Here is a 21,454-nt window from a genome sequence, read left to right on the forward strand (position 1 = left end):
GATAGTGAACACAAAACGTAAAGTTAGAGATGTGGCATGAATTACAATAGGCAATTACAATGTTACTGTAGGCCTATGATCGTTTCGCCGACGGTAAGAGGCCTGTACCTAACACGTGATTAAGTATTATGACGTCACAAGTCTCATTCTATTGCTCTATTATTGATGACGTCATGTGACTTCTCCGTAGTGACAGTGGATAAGTTTTCCGCCCGCGTCAGTAGCCTTTCTCTGATCCATATCTCAGAGCCGTTTACAGCCAGTGAGAGGTGTCTCCCCGGGAGACAATGGACGCCCTACCCTTCCTACTGGTAGAGGAGGCAGTCAAGAAAAACAAAGCTTCCATTAAGTACGTTGCTTGTTCATGGGATTTCTTTTCAGATGAGCAACTCATAAAGATGGAATCCATATAATTTTATTTTTGTTGCAGACTACAGGAATACGTGGCGCAAATGGTATGGGAGCGTGCGAGGGTTGAACAGACGTATATCAAAAACCTTACGGGATGGACGGAGAAAATCATAAAGGAAGGCAAAGGTAAGTGTTGGTATATCTAACAAAGTAATAAGTATTAACGAATTAAGTCATAACTAACAACTCCAGGGCTTCCGTATATATCAGTAAAAAGTAATGAGATATATTTGTGCACGGGTTTTGTATACCAAAAACGTTGAAAATTCTATCAATCTATTTTGTCCCTTTACTCGGAAAAGATTACTTCATTGTCCCTTATTATAAACCAAAACAATTAAATTAATTAAATACTATAGCTTTTATTATATACATACGTCTTAATTTTCACGGGAACAGTATTTCACGGTTTCCAATACCGGGTTAATATTCACGGGAACAGTATTTCACGGTTTCCAATGCTGGGTTAATATTCACGGGAACAGTATTTCACGGTTTCCAATACTAGGTTAATTTTCACGGGAACAGTATTTCACGGTTTCCAATACCGGGTTAATATTCACGGGAACAGTATTTCACGGTTTCCAATACCGGGTTAATATTCACGGGAACAGTATTTCACGGTTTCCAATACTGGGTTAATATTCACGGGAACAGTATTTCACGGTTTCCAATACTGGGTTAATATTCACGGGAACAGTATTTCACGGTTTCCAATACGGGTTAATTTCACGGAACAGTATTTCACGGTTTCCAATACTGGGTTAATATTCACGGGAACAGTATTTCACGATTTCCAATACTGGGTTAATATTCACGGGAACAATATTTCACGGTTCCCAATACCGGGTTAATATTCATGGGAACAATATTTCACGGTTCCCAATACCGGGTTAATATTCACGGGAACAATATTTCACGGTTCCCAGTACCGGGTTAATATTCACGGGAACAATATTTCACGGTTCCCAATACCGGCTTAATCTTCACGGGAACAATTTCACGGTTCCCAATACCGGGTTAATATTCACGGGAACAATATTTCACGGTTCCCAATACCGGGTTAATATTCACGGGAACAATATTTCACGGTTCCCAATACCGGGTTAATATTCACGGGAACAGTATTTCACGGTTTCCAATACCGGGTTAATATTCACGGGAACAGTATTTCACGGTTTCCAATACTGGGTTAATTTTCACGGGAACAGTATTTCACGGTTTCCAATACTGGGTTAATATTCACGGGAACAGTATTTCACGGTTTCCAATACTGGGTTAATATTCACGGGAACAGTATTTCACGGTTCCCAATACCGGGTTAATATTCACGGGAACAATATTTCACGGTTCCCAATACCGGGTTAATATTCACGGGAACAATATTTCACGGTTCCCAATACCGGGTTAATATTCACGGGAACAATATTTCACGGTTCCCAATACCGGCTTAATCTTCCCACCGGGAACAATTTCACGGTTCCCAATACCGGGTTAATATTCACGGGAACAATATTTCACGGTTCCCAATACCGGGTTAATATTCACGGGAACAATATTTCACGGTTCCCAATACCGGGTTAATTTTCACGGGAACAGTATTTCACGGTTTCCAATACAGGGTTAATATTCACGGGAACAATATCTCACGGTTCCTTATACCGGGTTAATATTCACGGGAACAATAATTCACGGTTTCCAATACCGGGTTAATTTTCACGGTTCCCAATATTTCACGGTTCCCAATATTTCACGGTTCCCAATACCGGGTTAATATTCATGTAGTCACGTTCACCGTTCCCATGATAAGATATTTAGACAGTATACTATTTAAATTTCTGATATAATTCATCATTTTATACAGGTTTCGGATTCAGATTTCTTTATTAAGCTCTGACACACTTACAATGTACGTGTGTAACTTGTAAAAGGTCAAATAAGTGTATATTGCATTTTGACATGACGGAACATAATCAACATAGCATTTTAGTACAATGCAATCAACACAACGTTAGTATAATACAGAATGTAATGAACTTAATTCATCTAATTATTACAAATAAATTTATCTATTTTTTCTATAAACCTGCTAAGTTACGAAAGAATACCTATGCTACACAGTGAGATTAGACCTTTTATTTTTGTTAGATTAGGGTTCGTAAATAATATTTTGGTATATGTATTTGCCGATTTGATGAACTGATATGTGAGTACAGGTAAATAAATAATGGAATTAGTCACCAATACGTCAAAACATTTACTCCTGGACTATATCATAGCAGAACTGAAGGTTCTGTCTGTGAAAACGGATGGATTGTTAATTTGTTCCTTTAATGTACATCAAGAATAGAATAAAGGTACATTGTTGTTTACTGCGTGGCTTTGAATTATGCGTCGCTCTAATAGGCCTATGAAGAGAGGTTAAACAACCTTACGTGTACGAGTAAGTCCGCTAAACCTGCCTATATTATTAGCTTTTTCTAAAGTAAAAAAAAAAAAAAATTGCCTATATATTAGGCAAAGAAAAAAAGAGTAAAAAAGGCCTAATAATATAGACAGGTTTAACGGACTAGGGTACGTGTAGTCCGCAGGTTTAGCGGACTAGGGTACGTGTAGTCCGCAGGTTTAGCGGACTAGGGTACGTGTAGTCCGCAGGTTTAGCGGACTAGGGTACGTGTAGTCCGCAGGTTTAGCGGACTAGGGTACGTGTAGTCCGCAGGTTTAGCGGACTAGGGTACGTGTAGTCCGCAGGTTTAGCGGACTAGGGTACGTGTAGTCCGCAGGTTTAGCGGACTAGGGTACGTGTAGTCCGCAGGTTTAGCGGACTAGGGTACGTGTAGTCCGCAGGTTTAGCGGACTAGGGTACGTGTAGTCCGCAGGTTTAGCGGACTAGGGTACGTGTAGTCCGCAGGTTTAGCGGACTAGGGTACGTGTAGTCCGCAGTTTAGCGGACTAGGGTACGTGTAGTCCGCAGGTTTAGCGGACTAGGGTACGTGTAGTCCGCAGGTTTAGCGGACTAGGGTACGTGTAGTCCGCAGGTTTAGCGGACTAGGGTACGTGTAGACTACACGTAGACGTACACGTTGACGTTATCTGCTAAGGTTAGGAAAACAACGTTTCATGACGTGTACGTGTATGTAGTTATGTTAGCTAGCTCTGTTCAGCTTTCGATTTTCATTTCCATTTTGTATCAGTAATACCATTGCTTATTTGTCAGAATTCCAGGATAATGAAGTATTCCAGGTGATAGCGGATATGTTACCTAGAGAGGCTGAGCTGACCGCCACGGCCCACCAACGTATCTATAACCAGCTCCTAGAGGACAGCGGACCTTACAACGTCTTGTACAGGTAAACGTATAATGTCGATACAGACTGAGGAAGGGAAAGATAACGTAAAGAATTAAATGTTCCCAATCATTAAGTAAATGTAACAAACACAGTTGCGAAAAAAACCACCTACACCCCCATTTATCACTCCAATTGGAGAGACCCCATATTTGTTTAGTAAAATCAACATAAATTAACCGGAATTCTTTATTGTAAATTATCTATAGGAAGCATTACAGAGATTAAGAAAAGCTCTTTGATTTTTCTTTTGAAAAGTCTCGCCTAGTTATGACTTTTCTATAACATCCAAATACTTTGTCCCATGCTATAACTTTTCTATAACATTTGTAATACTTTGTAGTTATGACACTTATAACTTTTCTATAACATTTGTAATACTTTGTCTCATGCTATAACTTTTCTATAACATTTGTAATACTTTGTCCCATTCTATAACTTTTCTATATCATTTGTAATAATTTGTCTCATGCTATAACTTTCTATGACATTTGTAATACTCTGTTCGATGCTATAACTTTTCATTTGTACTTTATAACATTTGTAATACTCTGTCCCATGCTATAACTTTTCTTTAACATTTGTAATACTCTGTCCCATACTATAACTTTTTCTATAACATTTGTAATACTTTGTAGTTATGGCACTTATAACTTTCTATAACATTTGTAATAACTGGTCCCATGCTATAAATTTTCTATAACATTTGTAATACTTTGTCTCATGCTATAACTTTTCTATAGCACTTGTAATACTTTGTCCCATGCTATAACTTTTCTATAGCATTTGTAATACTCTGTCCAATGCTATAACTTTTTCTATAACATTTGTTATACTTTGTCCCATGCTATATCCTTTCTATAACATTTGTAATACTCTGTCCTATGCTATAACTTTTCTATAACATTTGTAATACTCTGTCCAATGCTATTACTTTTCTATAACATTTGTAATACTCTGTCCCATGCTATAACTTTTCTATAACATTTGTAATACTCTGTCCCATGCTATAACTTTTCTATAACATTTGTAATACTCTGTCAAATGCTATAAATTTTATATAACATTTGTAATACTCTGTCCCATGCTATAAATTTTCTATAACATTTGTAATACTCTGTCCCATGCTATAACCTTTCTATAACATTTGTAATACTCTGTCCCATGCTATAACTTTTCTATAACATTTGTAATACTTTGTCCTATGCTATAACCTTTCTATAACATTTGTAATACTTTGTCCTATGCTATAACTTTTCTATAACATTTGTAATACTTTGTCCTATGCTATAACTTTTCTACAACATTTGTAATACTTTGTATGGACTGTTAATAGTACATGTCCAAGATAAACTAGGCACAAATTATTATTTGTTTTTATTGCATAATCTTTTCAAAATTAAAATAACATTTATTACTTTTCCCCTATAAGGGATATGGGTTTGAGGGAGGGGATTTATCATCGGAACAGCCGAGGCGTAGTTGATATAGAGGAAGAGTTCGTCAAGGACAACAGAAAGAGGGTTAATCTGGAGGCAGTTCACGCTCAGAGGAAGAAGGTAATCAGCTACACAAAGGCCTTGCAATGCAATGTCTGAACAAAATCCAAACTCCTGGTTTTAAGTAATATATTTCTTTTGAAATCTAATTCATAAATCAACTAGATATATTTCATGACATGAATCACTGTAATTTCATTAATTAATGTTTATTAATATCTTATTGGTTATGACCGTGGTGGCCTGGTGATTAATATGTCACGACATATTACCACGAGTCCTTTACTTCTGGGTTGCGGGTTCGAATGCCATGTGAACTACCGATGGTCGGTGGTTTTTCTCCACCATCTAAACCTAGCACGTCGTTAAATGACCCTGGCTGTTAATCTGACGTTTAACTAATCACACCAAACCAAAGTTTGGAATTAAGGTACATGTACTTACCATGGATGGGTGGAGAAATTATCTTTAATCCTGAATTTTTCATGTGGTATCGGTGAGTCGAACTCCGGTTGTATTAGTTAAATGTGATTGTGTTGCCATTGTGTTCAATGAAGGAAACTACTGATTGTCTATTATGCTACAGAATGCAAGCATATAGTTATTTTACTGGTATCGTAGGCAATGCAGGATTGTAAAAGCAAACTGGATACACTCGAGTCTCAGATGACCTGCAGAAGCCGTTTGGCTACTCGACGGTCAGCAAAGGGCCGGAGAGTGGACAACCTGATGAATAAGATGATCGAGCAGAAAAGGAGGTACGATATGGAAGTGGAAGGATCCGAGGTCGCGGAGCGGGAACTCGAGACACTGTGTCAGGGCAACAAGATGGTGAGAACTCGTGTATGATCTGTGTAATTCTACTCATTTATTGCATTTTATTTTCATCCAAGATACAATAATGTTAATCTTATTAGCACATTAAAAGATTCCATTGAATATCGTTCTTACTGACTTGCTTGTCATAGTCATAAACAGCCTAACATTTCCCAACTCGACTCTATGGTACATAAGTTGTGGGAGTTGTTTCTCTTTGAATGAGACGCCAAGCTGTCGATTATTAACACCCGTAACCTTTATCAATAATTTTGAAGTTGATGGCAATGGTTTCAAAACAATATTCATTAGTTGTTGCAACATCGGTATTATTATTTTTTAACGATTTTACTTAGTTCTGCTGAAATTTCTGAACACGTTCCTCTATATTTCTGAACACGTTCCTCTATATTTCTGAACACGTTCCTCTATATTTCTGAACACGTTCCTCTATATTTCTGAACACGTTCCTCTATATTTCTGAACACGTTCCTCTATATTTCTGAACACGTTCCTCTATATTTAGTCTAATAAGGGAAGCGGTTGTTCGGTATGCTGTCTGTTGAAATGCTCAACGACGACATCACTAGAAATACCATTGTAAACGATCTGATTGGTAATGTAGAAAATGAAATCAACATTTTAAAATTTCTTCAGCAAATGTAAGGAATGTATTAATTCCTTTATAAAATTTCTTATCGATTTGACGGGGGCATTATATTTTTTAAGCAAGACATCTAAAAATAATATTCAAAACACGAAAAGAAATTCTTTTACAATCAGTTTGGTGTTAACCCTAATTTTACCATAAAATGACTGCACTATTATCTATCTTACTATAGAGGTATCTCAGTGTGACTTTGCACTATTATCTATCTTACTATAGAAGTATCTCAGTGTAACTTTGCACTATTATCTATCTTACTATAGAAGTATCTCAGTGTGACTTTGCACTATTATCTATCTTACTATAGAAGTATCTCAGTGTGACTTTGCACTATTATCTATCTTACTATAGAAGTATCTCAGTGTGACTTTGCACTATTATCTATCTTACTATAGAAGTATCTCAGTGTGACTTTGCACTATTATCTATCTTACTATAGAGGTATCTCAGTGTGACTTTGCACTATTATCTATCTTACTATAGAAGTATCTCAGTGTGACTTTGCACTATTATCTATCTTACTATAGAGGTATCTCAGTGTGACTTTGCACTATTATCTATCTTACTATAGAGTATCTCAGTGTGACTTTGCACTATTATCTATCTTACTATAGAAGTATCTCAGTGTGACTTTGCCTAATCATCTACACTCATTACTATTATCTATCTTACTATAGAGTATCTCAGTGTGACTTTGCACTATTATCTATCTTACTATAGAAGTATCTCAGTGTGACTTTGCACTATTATCTATCTTACTATAGAGGTATCTCAGTGTGACTTTGCACTATTATCTATCTTACTATAGAGGTATCTCAGTGTGACTTTGCACTATTATCTATCTTACTATAGAGGTATCTCAGTGTGACTTTGCACTATTATCTATCTTACTATAGAAGTATCTCAGTGTGACTTTGCACTATTATCTATCTTACTATAGAGGTATCTCAGTGTGACTTTGCACTATTATCTATCTTACTATAGAAGTATCTCAGTGTGACTTTGCACTATTATCTATCTTACTATAGAAGTATCTCAGTGTGACTTTGCACTATTATCTATCTTACTATAGAAGTATCTCAGTGTGACTTTGCACTATTATCTATCTTACTATAGAAGTATCTCAGTGTGACTTTGCACTATTATCTATCTTACTATAGAAGTATCTCAGTGTGACTTTGCACTATTATCTATCTTACTATAGAAGTATCTCAGTGTGACTTTGCACTATTATCTATCTTACTATAGAAGTATCTCAGTGTGACTTTGCACTATTATCTATCTTACTATAGAAGTATCTCAGTGTGACTTTGCACTATTATCTATCTTACTATAGAAGTATCTCAGTGTGACTTTGCACTATTATCTATCTTACTATAGAAGTATCTCAGTGTGACTTTGCACTATTATCTATCTTACTATAGAAGTATCTCAGTGTGACTTTGCACTATTATCTATCTTACTATAGAAGTATCTCAGTGTGACTTTGCACTATTATCTATCTTACTATAGAAGTATCTCAGTGTGACTTTGCACTATTATCTATCTTACTATAGAAGTATCTCAGTGTGACTTTGCACTATTATCTATCTTACTATAGAGGTATCTCAGTGTGACTTTGCACTATTATCTATCTTACTATAGAAGTATCTCAGTGTGACTTTGCACTATTATCTATCTTACTATAGAAGTATCTCAGTGTGACTTTGCACTATTATCTATCTTACTATAGAAGTATCTCAGTGTGACTTTGCACTATTATCTATCTTACTATAGAAGTATCTCAGTGTGACTTTGCACTATTATCTATCTTACTATAGAGGTATCTCAGTGTGACTTTGCACTATTATCTATCTTACTATAGAAGTATCTCAGTGTGACTTTGCACTATTATCTATCTTACTATAGAAGTATCTCAGTGTGACTTTGCACTATTATCTATCTTACTATAGAAGTATCTCAGTGTGACTTTGCACTATTATCTATCTTACTATAGAGGTATCTCAGTGTGACTTTGCACTATTATCTATCTTACTATAGAGGTATCTCAGTGTGACTTTGCACTATTATCTATCTTACTATAGAAGTATCTCAGTGTGACTTTGCACTATTATCTATCTTACTATAGAAGTATCTCAGTGTGACTTTGCACTATTATCTATCTTACTATAGAAGTATCTCAGTGTGACTTTGCACTATTATCTATCTTACTATAGAAGTATCTCAGTGTGACTTTGCACTATTATCTATCTTACTATAGAGGTATCTCAGTGTGACTTTGCACTATTATCTATCTTACTATAGAGGTATCTCAGTGTGACTTTGCACTATTATCTATCTTACTATAGAGGTATCTCAGTGTGACTTTGCACTATTATCTATCTTACTATAGAAGTATCTCAGTGTGACTTTGCACTATTATCTATCTTACTATAGAAGTATCTCAGTGTGACTTTGCACTATTATCTATCTTACTATAGAAGTATCTCAGTGTGTGACTTTGCACTATTATCTATCTTACTATAGAGGTATCTCAGTGTGACTTTGCACTATTATCTATCTTACTATAGAAGGTATCTCAGTGTGACTTTGCACTATTATCTATCTTACTATAGAAGTATCTCAGTGTGACTTTGCACTATTATCTATCTTACTATAGAAGTATCTCAGTGTGACTTTGCACTATTATCTATCTTACTATAGAGGTATCTCAGTGTGACTTTGCACTATTATCTATCTTACTATAGAAGTATCTCAGTGTGACTTTGCACTATTATCTATCTTACTATAGAAGTATCTCAGTGTGACTTTGCACTATTATCTATCTTACTATAGAGGTATCTCAGTGTGACTTTGCACTATTATCTATCTTACTATAGAGGTATCTCAGTGTGACTTTGCACTATTATCTATCTTACTATAGAAGTATCTCAGTGTGACTTTGCACTATTATCTATCTTACTATAGAGGTATCTCAGTGTGACTTTGCACTATTATCTATCTTACTATAGAGGTATCTCAGTGTGACTTTGCACTATTATCTATCTTACTATAGAAGTATCTCAGTGTGACTTTGCACTATTATCTATCTTACTATAGAAGTATCTCAGTGTGACTTTGCACTATTATCTATCTTACTATAGAGGTATCTCAGTGTAACTTGACTGTTTCAGACACTGTTAGGGATGCTGAAGGATCTGAACGTGTTTGAGAAAGACAGAGCTCGCCTGATCGTCAGTCAGTTGATTGAGTTTATGTCCAGACTACGTCATACCGAAATGCCGGACGAGAGGTACACTGTCGATACTATAGACATATATACATAAAACTGTAGTTTGGTTGTGGGACTTAAGTAAGCGATATTAACATAAATAATTTATATCTAAATAATATACAATATGATAAGGTTACAATTCTTTAACTGTTACAAGAAAGACGAGCGTAACTGGGCTATTTTTGATAGGATACACTTCAGTTAACTAAGAGACAAAAATGAGCTCCAAACTACTTTTTGCACATACATTGTGTTGGTGGTACTGCTGTCGTTTTAAACCGAACGCTATGTACATGCTTTCGTTTTTTCGTATCAAATTCTATAAATAAAAGATTTGAAAATGTGTACTCTTTCATTCATAGATCTTACTATATAGCTATTCATAAAGTTAAAGTAAATATACTTGACATGTCACTTCTGCATGAAAAAGAAACAAAGAGTAAGTACATCATCTTCCATTTACTTTATTTACCCGCAGCGCCACCAGGCGGCGAGCGATGGATGGGATGTTGAGGGCGCTTTCCAATGTGGATGTAATCAGTATTGCCGAGGCTTCATGGCATAAGATGGAGAGAGTTGCCAAGGCTCGGAAGGTCGGAGCGGTTTTCTCTCTTCGGGTTAGTTCTACGTTTTTATGTAGAGAAGATGACATCGATGATGGATGCCCCTTCAAACACCATTATCTGAATGCCCTCATAATTGATGTGCCCTTTATATCTCATAATGCCACCCTGTCGTCCGTCGGCATTAGAAATATAGTTTATAATTTGAAAAAAAACCAACCCAAACAGTTTTATTGCACTATTCCAAAAGTCAATATTGCTGCCGAAGTGTCATCTCTCAATTTCTATTTACTTGAAACTTTTATCAAAATCCCTCCATTTTATACAGGAAATGGTATCACCGAATGACGCTCCAGGCCCTTTCAGACCTGTAGACGCAGTATCTGTTGCCGTCCGATCACCCGTCGGACCTCCTGGGGCTAAAGCACCGGCAGCATATGGAAACCCAATGCCTTTTATAGACACAAGACACAGGTACCTGTACCTACATGTACCATTCTGGATTACAAACGTTCGAATTTCACTTTTGTGGAAACGCATAGCTTTATAAATGGATGATTTGACAATTTGGAGATGGACCCAACATTGCAATGATGTTAGATATAAAGAATAACTCAATAACTCAAAAGAAGTTACAAAGGAGACGTACATACATTTCAAAAATAGTGGTCGTTGCTCGCATCAGCACGAAACCATATATTTGTATCATTCATTGATCGCTTTCGTATTTTCAGTTAAAAATACAGTTTTCTAAGAAATATAGAAAATAAGAAGCATAGAAAATGTTGAGTAATATAAGCAGTAACGTAACCCTGTATACAATGGTGCGGTTTAAACAAAATACAGAAGAACCTTTTATCCACTTCCGAATAATTTCCACTGAAAATAGATATGTCGATGCTTACGACCAACGCTGTCAAAAGGAAAAATACTTTCATGTTAACAAAAATATTCCATTTTATACATCAACAGCCGACCATTTGAAGGAAGATTCCGTCCTCGAGATCGAGAGAAACGTAAAAAGCCCAAGAAAAACAAGAGCCCGGTCATTACCACGAGTGTGCACGTGTTCGAACCGCCTCCCCCTTCGTCCTCAGACGAGGCTGTTTCAGAGGATATCCTGAGGAGACGAGAAGCGATCCGGAACCCACCGGAGCCTGAACGTGTCCTGCTGTTTACCAGGCCAGCCATCTCGGATACATCGGGTACGTACTGTAGGCTGCTGGAATGTGCCTGCTGCACCATTGCACAATCATAAAAGGCGACTTTGTTTAGTATTCAATCTTTTCTCCTCTACCAAAATGAGGTTTTTCTTTCTAACGCCTGTCTTGACACCGCTGAATATTTAACCTATGAATGGACTTCGATCTTGTGATGAAACCTCTGCGTTAAGTCCCCTGGTCGAGACATACCATAGTCTGTTAAAGTGGTAGTTTCTACTGTATAATAATGCTTAGCTTATTGGGGCTTTTATTTGCATTATCAACTCATTTTGGGGTCTTTGCATTAAAATTGTTTAAGCTAGACCAAGAAAACCGATTATCAACCGACGATTTAATCCACAAGACGGAACAGCCATTTTGACGGTGATCAGTTGGTCATCACGTTAACATTAGTGACATTTTAGTAGTCACTTTTTGGGTGTCAGTTATACCGTCATATACTTCACTTTGCCTCAGTTATGCAGTAGAATGACAGGTAAATGTAAATATATATAAATATTTACAGTTTGCACTGACATGGACTAAATAACCACGCTTTCTAGTATTATCATTATCAGTGTATAATGATAGTACAACACGTGCGGCGATTCTATTGTTACGGGAAAAGTCGCTGGCGTAGCAACGTGGGGTCATGACCCCATTTTTGGTGGGAACATATGAATGACTCTATTCCGATCATCTGTTCAATCGAATTCGTTGACGATGACGGGAGAGAAAAAAATATGGGTATTTTGATAAAAAGAACGCGAGAATAAATAATATCAATTTGCGTGAAAAACTGTAAATATAAGGAATATATTTTGACTTTGTTGAAGTTATGAGGGTATAATTAATTTTTATTTGTTTTCATACTATATCCGACTTTCTGATTGGCAGATCCTTTTTTTGGCCCTGCAGGTAGGGCGTTAGAATTGTACCTGCTGCCCCTATTGCATGATCGTAAAAGGCGACTAAATTTAGGATCTTATCTTTTCTCTTCTTCCTAACTGACTTTATCTTTCCTAATGCCTCCCTTGGTACCGCCTCACTTTTGGCCTTGAGTTGAGCGTTCGCCCCTGTGAGGAAGGCTCTGGGTTCTATCCCCTGGTCGAGACACACCAAAGTCTATAAAAGTGGTAGTTTCTGCTCCTGCTTAGCGCTCAACATACAGGGAGTGGGACGACTGGTTCGCCCGTTATCAGTATAATGTGACCGGATGGGGTGTGTTGCTTGGTGTCTTCGGCGGCATGCTTCAGTGATATAACACTATAAAAAGGGCAACAGTTCCACTATACAAGAAGACACAACATGAATATACCGCAGTCTCCGAAACACGCACCTTGCACAACATACACGAAACACACCGCATACATGGGAGGCCGTCCTTACATGGCCATAGCTGTTAATAGGACGTTAATTAATCAAACAAACAAACAAACAAACAAACAGATCCTTTTTCTTCGTAGACTATGAAGAAAAACTCAGAGAATGGAGAGAAAACCCGACGTTATCATGACGTCACAATAGAGAAATTTTGTTTGCAAACTGTGTGAATCCGTAGCGGATTTTGCAAACACAATTTCTTTCATAACCCGATGAAGTTAAAAATAGTAACATCAATGCTTAAATAATGATAATGGATCCCGTGTAAATTTTATGTAACCCGATTTCGCCGGGGTAACATAATTTACGCGTGCTCCATTATCATGATACCCTCAACAAAAGCTCAACAAAATCAAAATATAGTCCTTAAATAAACATGCTTGTAACACGTTATGCGAGAGAAACTCTCCTGAGATAATATGATCATGGTTGTTTTTCCTTGTTCGGACGTGTAAAGTTGTCGGATCACCTGTTTTCTCCCGATAGTTATTTCTGTACTAGAATCTTTGCACACCACCGTTCTGACAAAAAAGCTACTGCAATAGATAAGAATACACTTTTTATTCGATATCTTACTACATCGATGTTTCCGTTACGCGCCAATGAATCAATTGTATTTTTATTTGGGATTCAACGATACAATAGCATACCTCGGTAACTTCTTATCAACCCACGAAGCATTGACATAACAACTTTCAAAAACATGAGGCATAAGCATTGTTTGATTTTATGGTTTCTATCGTTATATATTGTGTGCAAAGAGAGTTCAAGGCCAACTTCCTATGTAATGTCGAGACAGGAAGGAAGATTGCGCCGGAATTCACACAATGAAAACAAAAATCGAATAAAAGAAGTGGGAAACTAAACTTCAGTGTTGTTTTATCAGCAAACATTTCCTTAGCTACTTGCCTTTAACACATTGGGACAACTATAACGGGCACTTTTATGCAGTATATCTTTCTACCTGAGATTTGTAACTTTGTGTGAAAACAGCTAAATTCCTTAACTTGTTCGTTGTATACACAAATATAAAATACCTACGATGTACCCACCTTTTTGACTGCATTAATATATATAGTCTACATAATGCTTATGGGCCATTTTGGACTGGTGTTTTATTATAGATAGTTTGTATATATTGTAAACTGGTGCATCAAACCAAAATGAGTTAAGCGTTACTTTTATATTGTTTTAATTTAGACATGATGTACACACATCGTTTAATAAAACCTTGCTGAGAAGCGATTTGTGCAAATCGATATATTAAAAAAAATCGTCTCGTTGAAATTGATTGTACAGACTGAATATGTTGGTACAAATCCATATGTATTTATAAAAGTAGTCTTAAGAGTCCCACATGGTACCAAGTACAAACCTGCACTGGTTTCCATCGGACTCAAGGGTAGCGTAGTGCAGTGAATACACCACATTAATTACCCTTGTTCACATAACGTGCACCTTGTAATTATCTGGTCGTTAAGTAGGCTTCTATACTATACGTCTGGGTACAGTCGGGTTTATACTGGGATAACAAGGCATGGGGTTATTACATAACCCCAACTTAACTCCAACAATGATGTCCTGTCTGAATTATATTTACCGATAGCCTTCACAGGCCAAATATACAAGGACACCTAACAAAGCGCTTCACTAGCTACCGGCATGTGGTACGTAAATAGTTTTGTCCGTCCTCCACCTTGTCATTATAAACAACAAAAAACTGACTTGTGTGAAGTGGCTACCGTATGGGGGATATTTTATTTATACATAAAACATGTTATTGAAAACCCCCCCAAATAAAACACCATACAGATAATGGCATAGCATTATACATTTTTTGTACTTCAAACAAAGAGACGTTTTGTAAGATAAAAGAAAAGCATGAGTGGGGGTTACCAAAACTCTGCCACTCTGACACGTCAGAATAAGTTAAACGATTTAAAAAGTATATATGCAAAACGAGACAATGGCTATCGATGGAAGACAGAAAATAAAACAAAATTTTCTATGACAAATATTTCAAAGTCTATCTCAGATTTTTATGAATCAGTTCCACAAAACGGAGCCCTGTTGACTGTGTCTAAATCAGATCAGCATGTTGGTAATGAAACTGTAACAATATAGTCAAATGTTCTGTGAAAGTAGCAACTGTGTAATTTTACAGTTAGAATACGAATGTACATGTTATATTATTATAGAATAATAGTAGGAGTTACGTCCCTTCATCCGAGACACCGCCATCGTAACGTACTTTGACCGCGATTCTGATACAAGAAGAGGATGCGTATTGAAATATCTTATACTAAGGTTAAGTTAGGTACCCATGAGTATGATGGGTTTTGGGAGAAATTAACACAAACTGATAATTATATGCTTTAGACGTGTTTTGATCCAATATAATTATGAATAAATAATGCATGATTATTGATTAGAATTAAAAGGCAGCTGTTCATACATTATATTACCGTGTATTGTTTGCATCTAGACGATGGAACGAATCGAATACGATGTAAACATTACTAGTGTTACAAAAGAGTTTAAGACTTTAACATATACCATTTACTGATGACTTCAATTTGTTTTCATTCAGTCCTGTCGATCTACCTTCAAGACGAAATACGTCTGGTATTTATTGTTGCACTGCAACGTATGGTACTTTAGTAAATGTACTAATAACAATCAGTTATGGGAGGAGTATTCTCGTGGTTTGGCCATCATTTATAACACTAATTAACTTAAATATTTTCATGAATCAGAAATAATTCCCCAAATATATAAAGGTGATGTACCTATTTCATTATTTGCATATAATTAAATAACAATTACATTAAGTAGCTTTATAATTTTACGAGGAAGTGGACACCGTCAAATCAATATGATCTACCTCCTAGATAATATATCTATGTTATCTGTAAAATCGTAGTAATAGTTTTACTTAGATTTTGCAATTTGGTCATCTAATAATTGATGTTACAATTTTTCAAAAAATCATAGGGGTATGATGCTTTTGTTTCTTAAAGCGGTGAAATCATATCAAAGTGACATCAATGCTTACTAAGTACAAATGTATATTGTTTTCCAGACTACGCTGACGTTTTGGTGTACAATTATGTTGATTTATCATAGCAATGTTTCTGGTATTATTTTCCTCTACTTTGTAGATATCCTCATATTTATATGAACTAATTTTCATGCTGATGTACCTAACGTTTTGTTGTTGTGTAGTAAACGAAGATGATATTGAGACCATCTACCTGACAGAAGAAATCCCTGCCTTCCGACCACCCGCCCCCTTCCCGCCTCGAATTTTCTGTCCTAGTCCTAGTATATCAGATGAGGACGAAGAAAGGGATGATGAATATGCTGATGAACCCATCCTCGAAAACGCCAGTCCTATCCTGAAGTATGCATTTGGTAGGTTACAAACAAAACTCATATACATGTATATGTACAGATAATAGGTAAGAAGCAAGCTTTTGGTAAGTTACATACAAAACTGTTACAAACAAAATCACATATACATATATATGCAAAGAATAGGTAAGATGTATGCTTTTGGAAAGTTACAAACAAAATCCCATACATATACCTGTACATAGAATAGGTAAGATGTATGCTTTTGGTAGGTTACAAATAAAACTTATATGCATACCTATTCAAGGAATAATGAAGAAGTGTGTTTTTGGTAAGTTACTAACAAAAATTAAATACATATCTATACAAAGAATAGGTAAGAAGTGTTTTTTTTGTAAGTTACTAACAAAAATTAAATACATATCTATACAAAGAATAGGTAAGAAGTGTGTTTTTTGTAAGTTACAAACAAAAATTAAATACATATCTATACAAAGAATAGGTAAGAAGTGTTTTTTTTGTAAGTTACAAACAAAACTTAAATACATATCTATACAAAGAATAGGTACGATGCCGAGATGCCTTTACAGTTTATATATAGTGTATGTTGCATTGATATCGTTTAGATTAATGTTGCAATGCAAATATGGTTATTAATCCTCTTGCCGAAGATGCGTCAAAAATAAGACCCAATAATTATGTGATAAAGACGTATATCGAACATTTATGTTGATATCTATCACAAATCTTCATTATGTGTACTGAAACAGGACACTTAATAACCTCCTGTTATTTTATATCATTTAAATGTATGTCTTTTTTGTTGACATTAACTAATTAATCCCAGCTTCATTTTTTGAATATTGGGGTTGATTTATTCCTTATCTTTTGCTCTGTTCGTTTATTCTCTCTCTGAAATATTTGTAATAATGAAGCTATAGTTATCGATCTCCAACCGTCACTTTTGACTCAATAAAGCATGATAGTGTGGTATTGATGATGCATTTATTGTGTTTACCGAGAGACCATGTTGTTTTTCAATGTTTTGCGCATTTAGTGTATATATTCCCTTAAATGTTTCGGGTTTTGTTTGCTCTAGATGCCAGCAATGTTCGTCTGTATGCTAAACCTATAGACAGCGAGTCAGAGGAGGAAGGGACAAAGGAAGATGTGTCAGAAGAGGGTAACATCGCCCTGCTGCGTGGTGTGAGAGTCATTGCGCTCCATCCATATACTGCTAGGACGACTGATCAACTCTCCTTCAAACAAAGTGAGTCCGACCTAGTCATACTTTCTATCGTGAAGACATTATCATAGTTAAATACTCGCGTGGTGTGAGAGTTATTGCGCTCCATCCATATACTGCTAGGACGACTGATCAACTCTCCTTCAAACAAAGTGAGTCCGACAGAGTCGTACTTTCTATCGTGAAGACATTATCATAGTTAAATACTCGCGTGGTGTGAGAGTCATTGCGCTCCATCCATATACTGCTAGGACGACTGATCAACTCTCCTTCAAACAAAGTGAGTCCGACCTAGTCATACTTTCTATCGTGAAGACATTATCATAGTTAAATACTCGCGTGGTGTGAGAGTTATTGCGCTCCATCCATATACTGCTAGGACGACTGATCAACTCTCCTTCAAACAAAGTGAGTCCGACACAGTCGTACTTTCTATCGTGAAGACATTATCATAGTTAAATACTCGCGTGGTGTGAGAGTTATTGCGCTCCATCCATATACTGCTAGGACGACTGATCAACTCTCCTTCAAACAAAGTGAGCCGACAGAGTCATACTTTCTATCGTGAAGGCATTATCATAGTTAAATACTCGCGTGGTGTGAGAGTCATTGCGCTCCATCCATATACTGCTAGGACGACTGATCAACTCTCCTTCAAACAAAGTGAGTCCGACAGAGTCATACTTTCTATCGTGAAGACATTATCATAGTTAAATACTCGCGTGGTGTGAGAGTCATTGCGCTCCATCCATATACTGCTAGAACGACTGATCAACTCTCCTTCAAACAAAGTGAGTCCGACAGAGTCAATGACTCCATCCATATACCGCTAGGAAGACTGATCAACTCTCCTTCAAACAAAGTGAGTCCGACAGAGTCATACTTTCTATCGTGAAGGCATTATCATAGTTAAATACTCGCGTGGTGTGAGAGTCATTACGCTCCATCCATATACTGCTAGGACGACTGATCAACTCTCCTTCAAACAAAGTGAGTCCGACAGAGTCATACTTTCTATCGTGAAGACATTATCATAGTTAAATACTCGCGTGGTGTGAGAGTCATTGCGCTCCATCCATATACTGCTAGAACGACTGATCAACTCTCCTTCAAACAAAGTGAGTCCGACAGAGTCAATGACTCCATCCATATACTGCTAGGACGACTGATCAACTCTCCTTCAAACAAAGTGAGTCCGACAGAGTCATACTTTCTATCGTGAAGACATTATCATAGTTAAATACTCGCGTGGTGTGAGAGTCATTGCGCTCCATCCATATACTGCTAGAACGACTGATCAACTCTCCTTCAAACAAAGTGAGTCCGACAGAGTCAATGACTCCATCCATATACTGCTAGGACGACTGATCAACTCTCCTTCAAACAAAGTGAGTCCGACAGAGTCATACTTTCTATCGTGAAGACATTATCATAGTTAAATACTCGCGTGGTGTGAGAGTCATTGCGCTCCATCCATATACTGCTAGGACGACTGATCAACTCTCCTTCAAACAAAGTGAGTCTGACAGAGTCATACTTTCTATCATGAAGGCATTATCATAGTTAAATACTCGCGTGGTGTGAGAGTCATTGCGCTCCATCCATATACTGCTAGGACGACTGATCAACTCTCCTTCAAACAAAGTGAGCCGACAGAGTCATACTTTCTATCGTGAAGACATTATCATAGTTAAATACTCTTGTTTACTTTAATATGGACAATTAAATTCCTTTTCATAGAGGCTTGTTTGTGTAGTTATTCAAGATTCGTTCTTCAAATCTCCAATTTCCAATCCCGATTCAACGCCTAATAACTAGAAGTACACGTTATAGATTTTTGCAACATGTGACTTTTAAAGAAATATTATAAGAGTCTTCTGTAGTATGTGTGTATAATGAATTCAAATTAAAAAAAAAAAATAACTTAATGCAATTTCCATTTCCAGATCAAGTCATCAAGCAGAAATTAGGAGCAAACGATGAAGGTTTTGCTTATGGCTGGACTAGAGAGACAAAACTGAGTCAAAAACAGCATGGTTGGTATCCACAGGCGCTGGTCAAGCTGATGGTCCCACAGCCCAAACGGTCAAATAAACGGTCAGAATAGGCTACAAATATAGTTACTTTGGTCAGTAAATATTATGGTAATATAAGAAGGTAGAATATTTCTTATTGAGTTGCAATTCGTAAGCTGTTAAATATCGTTACACATTTTTACAAATATGTAATATAAAATATACTTTTAGTTATTTGACAAGTATGTGAATTTACAATTTTGAAACATAATAATTTGTTAACTTTTTTTGTAAAAAGTACTTTTTTATAATTGTTATTTAATGAACAATGTACATGGAAGCATTTAGTCTTATACTTTTTTACATTTTCATATTCATATTGAAATGCCCATAATAAGGCTTGTTTCTTATGATAAAATCTGTGATATACGATTTGGTTTATTATAAAAATACAATACTATTGTAATGTTCAGCCAATTTACAGCTGAGCAAAAATACAAAATTAAAACAATTACGCTACATAAATTTCTTTGTTTTCTTTGTTTTAATTTCAAATGTTTTCTGTCAAACAGCATATTCATACGACAAATTAAATGAAATATTTACTTATTTATTTCATTTTCTGGCGTCTGGTTTTACTTCCGGCAAAATATTTTGAATTATCAACGGATATAATTATGCAACTCAGCATTGATTTTGACGATATCTGTTGATACTGCTATGAACGTGCGGTGTATTTATTGACTTATTACAGTAAGTCTTTTACATACAGTAGACTATATTACAATAAACAAGATGTCTGCGTTATCTCGTTGTCAGAAAAATAATATCACAAATCACATTTTTTGCACCTTCCAATTGTGCTGACCAAAACACAGTTTGCTATCATATATAACGTTGTTTTTGTTGTTCAGGTGCAAGCTTCAGTCTGAGATTGTTAACAGTTTTGGCAGGTTAATGATGAAGGGCGTTATAGGACCACGGCGAAGGTTTTTAAATAGCCACGAACTCTCGCGATATCTATGTCAGGGTGACTTTAGTATTAACAAGTAATACATGCTGATCCAGCCATGGATTATAATTAAATCCCTATTATATGTGGTTGTACATGCATGAAAACGTGCACCATGTTTATGCGCTTAATAAGGATTATTTGGCAAGGACACAATATCAAACTTAGCTCTGATATGTGATAACTTATTTATACCCAATACATACTGCAAATTATAGACCCTGTGGCCTCTAAATTAGTAATAATATCACACCGCATGGGAAAGATTTCATATCACTGTGTTTAAAGAAGGTACAATGCAAGTGCGGTATGATTTAAATAGTTCTTTGCTGCAAATGGATGATACAAAATAAGGAATCAAGTTATTCCTGATTAATGTGCTTTAATGTATGTAAGCATATAAAGTCTAGAGTTTGGAAGACAATGGAGCAGTTATGTATCATTATGGCTGTGAAAAAACAGCGGCACACTATTGTTATTGTTAGTTAAAGCTCCCTACTATTAGTATACAAACATAACTATCAGGAAAACTAATGCTAAGATTTAACAATCAACACCAAATAAATAATGTAAGTAAAACAAACATTACGAATGGATACATGCATGTAATAAGTTATATGTAATGCATTTGTAATGAATGTAAACGTGTGATAAATATAGAAGTG

General features: G+C 36.1%; 1 protein-coding gene across 1 annotated transcript; it reads left to right on the top strand.

The window, feature by feature from the left end:
- The first annotated feature begins 160 nt into the window (after positions 1-160).
- Positions 161-20,291, top strand: LOC138329050 (uncharacterized). The gene is made up of 12 exons (XM_069275767.1): positions 161-349; positions 431-537; positions 3,629-3,761; positions 5,191-5,317; positions 5,879-6,088; positions 9,914-10,032; positions 10,493-10,631; positions 10,906-11,051; positions 11,550-11,782; positions 16,388-16,576; positions 17,616-17,786; positions 19,709-20,291. Exons 1-12 carry the CDS (start codon positions 288-290, stop codon positions 19,867-19,869), a joined length of 1,797 nt encoding a protein of 598 aa, XP_069131868.1. The 5' UTR covers positions 161-287; the 3' UTR covers positions 19,870-20,291.
- Positions 20,292-21,454: the final 1,163 nt, after the last annotated feature.

Source organism: Argopecten irradians, chromosome 8 (assembly GCF_041381155.1).
Source record: "Argopecten irradians isolate NY chromosome 8, Ai_NY, whole genome shotgun sequence".
Classification (NCBI taxonomy): domain Eukaryota; kingdom Metazoa; phylum Mollusca; class Bivalvia; order Pectinida; family Pectinidae; genus Argopecten; species Argopecten irradians.

Excerpts from the sequence above, each read along its gene's own strand:
- LOC138329050 (XM_069275767.1), top strand. The coding sequence starts at position 288 with ATGGACGCCCTACCCTTCCTACTGGTAGAGGAGGCAGTCAAGAAAAAC. Across the intron at positions 5,318-5,878 it reads TTCACGCTCAGAGGAAGAAG|GCAATGCAGGATTGTAAAAG; the intron begins GTAATCAGCTAC and ends CTGGTATCGTAG. Across the intron at positions 11,052-11,549 it reads TTTATAGACACAAGACACAG|CCGACCATTTGAAGGAAGAT; the intron begins GTACCTGTACCT and ends ATACATCAACAG.